This window comes from Corvus brachyrhynchos, unplaced genomic scaffold (assembly GCF_000691975.1).
Source record: "Corvus brachyrhynchos isolate BGI_N302 unplaced genomic scaffold, ASM69197v1 scaffold7, whole genome shotgun sequence".
NCBI classification, from domain to species: Eukaryota; Metazoa; Chordata; class Aves; order Passeriformes; family Corvidae; genus Corvus; species Corvus brachyrhynchos.
In genome coordinates this window covers 4,499,165-4,505,164 of record NW_008239054.1, presented here as the reverse complement: position 1 = coordinate 4,505,164, position 6,000 = coordinate 4,499,165, and the positions used below count along the sequence as shown (strand labels likewise).

The 6,000-nt window shown below is 41.6% G+C and overlaps 2 protein-coding genes across 2 annotated transcripts in view; both read left to right on the top strand.

Annotated features, from left to right (window-relative positions):
• Window positions 1-88: 88 nt before the first annotated feature.
• On the top strand, window positions 89-2,545 carry LOC108447866 (the record flags this gene model as incomplete). Its single annotated transcript, XM_017739076.1, has 2 exons — window positions 89-201; window positions 769-2,545. Coding segments are annotated over exons 1-2 (1,890 nt in total), but the record flags the coding sequence as incomplete, so codon positions are not given.
• TERT (telomerase reverse transcriptase) overlaps window positions 2,545-6,000 on the top strand; it is a 25,468-nt gene continuing 22,012 nt past the window's right edge. The window contains exons 1-2 of the mRNA XM_017739075.1: window positions 2,545-2,767; window positions 5,738-5,933. Coding sequence (XP_017594564.1) covers window positions 2,545-2,767; window positions 5,738-5,933 — 419 coding nt within the window. The remainder of the gene's footprint in view (window positions 2,768-5,737; window positions 5,934-6,000) is intronic.

The following is a 6,000-nucleotide window of genomic DNA, read 5'->3' as shown; positions in this document are numbered from 1 at the left end:
GGTGGGGGATCGGCCCCCTGCCTCCTCTCGGGGGTGGGAGAGCAAAGCCCAGGTGCCGGTGGGCGGATAACGCTGCAGGTCTGTGTGCATGGGGCTCCCTGACTCCCTGCGTGCCCATGTGGGTAGGGATGAACAAGCCGAATGTGGCCGGGGAGCAGCTGGGAATGGAAAGTGCCCCACTCGTGAGAGATTAGGGAAGAGGTGAGTAGAACGGGCCGCAGGTCAGTGATCGAGCCGAGAAAAAACGTCTCAGAGAGGGAGGACCGCTTTTTTCTTAGCGCCGCATGAGCAGAACTGTGCTGTGGTAGGAAGCAGATGTTGCGAACTTGTTGAGTGGGTTTTGGAATTGTGTACCGAGTCGTTTAGTTGAACTTTCCTTTACATAAAAGGAAATAGAGGCCTCAAGAAAATTAGCTTAGTTCCCTGGCGGTTCGAGCCTGCGCGAGCAGGTATGTACGGATGCGTGCCTGCAAACGGGGATCTGCGAACGCGGATCCACGGGCAGGGTGACCTGGAGGCAGTGGAGTCTGAGCTGCTGAGGGACTCAAGGGGAGTAGTGTAGGGCGTTTCATGGGCGTAAAAACCGGGGATCAAAAGGGCAGATATTAAAAAGACTTCCTTGAAGTCGTTGGCTTGCGTTGCTACATGTGAACATCTTGCAGTACGCTTGGAAAGTCTTAATTTTTGGGTGCAATGTTTGTGAATCATTAATACTGGTTTGAAAGTTGGTGTGTAGGGCTGTGTATCTTTGCATATGTTTTTATTTAGAGGGTATATTGTGGTTTATGGAGAAGTAAAGAAAGCTAATTCTCTTTTTTCTTTGTTTCCTCAGTTATCTAGTCAGAGCGAAGTCACCACAAGAGTCGTTCAGAGACTGTGTGAAAAAAAAAAGAAGAATGTCCTTGCATATGGATACTCCTTACCGGATGAAAACAGTTCGCAGTTCCCAGTCGTGCCATTTTCAAAGTTATACAGCTACCTACCCAATACTGCCACAGAAACTCTTCGCATCAGCGGCTTCTGGGAGACACTGTTGAGCAGGATAGGGGATGATGTGATGATGTATTTATTGGAACACTGTGCAGTCTTTATGCTGGTTCCCCCTAGTAATTGTTACCAAGTTTGTGGGCAGCCAGTTTATGAACTTATATCATGTAATGTAGACTCATCCCTGGTATTTGTTAGACAAAGGCTCTCAAAGCATAAACGTACTAGCTTGCTTAAATACGTGCAAAAAAGGCTTATGTTTCATAGAAATTATCTTTTAAAGTCATATGGGTGGAAATGCAGACAGAGATGTGAAGATAACGTCTCCAGAATGAGAAATGAAAGAAATAACAAGATACGAAGCTTAGTGCCCAGTGACCAGTGTTCTGCACAAGTTGTTTCTAAAGCAAGCAAACAGATCAGAGTGGTTACTGAACATGGGGAAAAACAGAGTGGCTCCAGTTCATGTGTTTCAGCTACAGCTCCATCCCTAAAAAGGAAGATTCATGGAGAACAACCTGAAATTCCAGCCAAGAGGGCAAAAAGAGGGGAGAAAGTGAGAGAGGAAAAGGCTTGTAGTCTTATTCCTGATGTAAACCAAAGTAGTTCCGAGAGATCTGAAACTGAGTATGTAGCACCACATTCTGAAAGTCTCATTAAAACCCCCCATATTTCTCAAAGAGGTAACAATGCTGTGTCTGGTCCTTCTTTAGTTTGCACATCTCGTGGCAGGAAGAAGTTTGTGTGGGGTAAAAGCTCTCTTCTGCGGGGAGTTCAGAGTAACAAACCTTTAGAGTCCAACACTGAAATGCAAGCAGAATCCCGTAGGAAAGGAGTAGAGGTGCATACGTATGAATCTCAGTTGGCTTCAGGACAAACCAAACCCATGGAGGGTATTTCTTCAAAATGCAGAAGGCAGGAAAGTCCCCAACCTCATTTGTCAAAGAAGTTACCAAATAGATTCCTGAGTTCTGCAGTATATGTTGAGAGGAAGTCTCTTCTGTACTCTCGCAGGAGTTTCCGAGAATGTTTTCCTAAATCATTTTTATTGAATCGCTTGCAGAGCTCTCAGGCAGGTGGAAGACACCTTGTAGAAGCTATATTCTTAAGCCATAACCAAAATCTGCCAAAACGCAAGCGGAGAAAGAAGTTGTTGCCCAAACGCTACTGGCAAATGAGGGATACATTTCAGGAACTGTTAAACAATCATGGAAAGTGTGCTTACTTTGCTCTCTTGAGAAAAAATTGCCCTGTTCGGATATCTGAAATCACTATGAGAAATATCAAGCTGTCTTGTCAGGCAGCCTTGCCTGGGGAAGCAGAGGTTCAGAAGCAAGCAGAACAGTTTGGGAAGGAGCCTACTAAGTGTGTGACAAGCAGCACATGTGAACCTCGTCACACTGATGTGCCAGACGACTTAGGTGCTTCCCTTGCAGAACCTGTGCGTGGGGAGTCACAGAGTGAGGAGCAAAACCTAGGAGAGGCACGTCATTCAGCCCTCAGGGAGCTCCTCAAGCAGCACAGCAGCCACTGGCAGGGGTACATGTTTGTGAGGGAATGCCTACCCACCCCCCCAGCCACTGGCAGGTGTACATGTTTGTGAGGGAATGCCTGGACAAGGTCATCCCTGCTGAGCTTTGGGGTTCAAACCATAACAAGTGCCGGTTCCTAAAAAATGTCAAAGTGTTCATTTCCAGGGGGAAGTTTGCTAAGCTTTCATTGCAGGAGTTGATGTGGAGGATGAGAGTGAATGACTGCATGTGGCTTCGTCTAGGCAAAGGTACTTCTTATATTAAAGACCTAAGTGGTGGGGCTGTCAGGTGTTTGGTGTTCATGTTTAAGGTGGGAAGGGGAGGATATTGAACCTGGAGTCAGAATTGCTGAGTTCATTGGTAATAACCATAGCTGAGGGAGCAAACCTAGTAGTGTTTGTAACTGATGGTGGAAGGACACTTAAGTTTGTCTTCCTTCTAAAACTTGTTTGCATTCATGCTTTTTGTGTTTAACAGAATGATGTTTTCATAAATATGAATTCAGAACCTGGGCTGAACAAAAAACAAATTTCTTTCCCATCCACTCCTGTTATCCAAATTGCAGTGACTCTGAAAATCCCTCGAAGTCTGATCTAAGCACGTAAGGAATAAAGGCTGTCTGCCTGTTAGTTACTATAAGAGTTCAGAAAGAACTAAAAGCAAATCAAGACACTTGCAGTGGCATGTGTTCCTCTGCTATGGGAGTGAAAAAACCCAGGTTTTTTTACTCCCTCACATCAACCCTGTGAGAAAGATGTGAGTATGGGACCCATTCAATACAGGGATTGCCTACCATAGAATCCCAGAATGGTTTGGATTGGAAGGGACCTTAAATATCTGGTTCCAACCTCCCTGCCGTGGGCAGGACCCCCTTCCACTAAACCAGGTTGCTCAGAACCCCGTTCAGCCTGTCCTTGAGCACTTCCAGGGCTGGGACATGAACAACCTCTCTGGGCAACCTGTTCCAGTGCTTTACCACCCTCACAGTAAAGAATTTCTTCCTAACACATGATCTAAACGTACTCTCTTTCAGTTTATAACCTTTCCCCCTTGTCCCATCTTTACGTGTCCTTGTAAAAAGGGCTGTCATCATCCATCACCTTTCTAGAGCCCTTCTCTAGGATCAAGAGACCCTTACTGAGCACTGCTGCAGCCTGGGTAGTTGGTGGTGCAGAAGTCCTCAGGCTGTGCAGTCCCTGGCTAAAAAGCTCTCAGGAGGGCAACATCTGATTGTTCCAAATTCTGTGTGAATCCATTTCTGTTTAGTCCTCTTTTACAATGACAGGTGAATCTTCCTTTCCTCGAGTTTGTTCTTCAGACACTATCCTAGGATTTAAATCTAGGCTGAAGCTGTAGTCCTGTGGTTGGTTGCTGTAGGATCTAATGCATATTTTCATTTTTTGTGCTTCTATTCTCCATTTATACAATGTGGGTTGCACTTCCTTGACTGGTATGCTTGCAGTGTTTGTTCTTACCTGATACTGTACGTGGATCCTACAGTAATGTGAGCTGAAAATGGTATTCTTTTGTTAAAAGGTGCAATAAGTTCTGAAACTATTACAGGTTCTTTCTAGTTTAGGAGGAAAATAGAAAGTCAGATGTTTGAGAACTGATGTCAAAAATAGGGGAGGTTACACTTTCATAAGAAACTCTTAATTCTAGGAAATATATTATTTCTTTATTCAGAATCTGTGGTTCAAAACTACACTTTTCAAGATTCTGAGGAGTTAAATATTTTAAAAGGCTTTATTGTAAAGTGTGTGTTTGATTCATAATCATTTGGAACATCTTATCTTTAAAAATGTAATGCCCCCTTCTTTGGCCATATTCCAGGAAAAGCAACATATAGGCTTACTTTAATTTTCATGAGAGTATTCCCATGTGCTTGATGTTTAAACATGCATTTAATTGCTTTGCTGCACTGTAGGTATGGTTGTTTTTTCCTCCAAAAGTACTAGTGGTTTCTCAACAATTTCCTAAATTGTAGTAATTGTTTACGTCTGTTGTCAAGAACTTAGAAAAGAAATAATCTGTTTCCAGAGCAGCTACCTATCAGCATCCTGATTTAATTTGTGTATTACAACTGCATATTGCAGTTAGAGAGTTAGAGAGTTTTCCAACAGTGGGCTTTTTTCACTGATGTTACCTGGCTTCTGTTAAAGTAGTAGTAGTCTTTTTTTAAGTGCTGTAAATACATGAAAATGTCTCTGCCCTGGAGCATGCAAAAACTAAAGAGAGTAGGAAACTGAAAACTTACTTCCATTTTATAAATTTTAGTGTCAGTTCTGTTGCATCAAAGTGAAGCTGTTTTTAACACATTCATGCCATAATCATAATTTGTGCTAAGCAGCTAGACTAGTATTTCTGTATAGTTTCTTTAAGAATCCTGTTTCATTTTGGCTAAAATCTACCCTTTAAATGTAATTAGAATAATTATTATTGGAAGTTGGCCAAAAAACTGTTATTGTAGCCCAGAGTCTTATTCCCCGCTCATCCGTATTTAGACGTAATTACAGATTTATGTGATCATAAAATTGACAGTAGTTAGGAATGCTCTGGGTTCATAATTGTTGTCCCATCTAAATATTGGAAGTACTGATGGACTTCAGGTGATTTGAATTTTTTCCTTTTTTTTTTCCTTTGGCTGCAGCAATAGGTTTTATATAGGATGTCTGAAATAAAGCCTAACCCTGAAACCAATTAATTTTCTTGTAATTGGGAAATCTGAATATCATTCTTTTCCCCAAATCATCCCAGTTTAACTTTGTTAATTTTTACAGTATACCTAAGTATTTTCAGTCTTTTGCTTCTTTTTTTTTTTTTAAGCTTTATATTGTAGTAGACTTGTTCCTTTTTATTTTACCTCTCCTTTCACAACAATCTTGCCGTGGTGCATTAAAGATCTTGCACAATCAATGCTGAGGGAAGAAAGTAAGTCTTTGGTCTACTATGGTGTGTATTTGTATCCTCTATGTCAATTTGTTACTGCAGGTTAGTTCCTGTATTTGTGCTTTAAGCTTGGGTCAGTTGCATTATTTAATGTCCTGAAAATTTGGAGTGGCAAATCTGTGTAATTTGCTTGTACTTACCGTTTTTCTTTCTCATGACCTCAAGCTAAGGCAAGAATGTTGTGCACGTTTCTTGTTTGTGTGTTCTGTTTCTTTACTCATACTAAGGGTTGATAGTTACTATAACTACCTTTGAATTGTTTATTGAAGGTGGTCACTTTGTTCCTGCCGATGAACATTGTTTCCGTGAAGAACTTTTGGCCAAATTCCTATACTGGCTGATGGATACCTATGTTGTTGAGTTACTCAGATCATTTTTCTATATCACCGAGACCATGTTCCAGAAAAACATGCTCTTCTACTACCGAAAGCTTATTTGGGGCAAGTTACAGAACATTGGAATTAGGTAATACTAGAAAACTAATTAAGTATTAATGGATAGATATGTAGAAATCATGTGTTTTGTAGTGTAA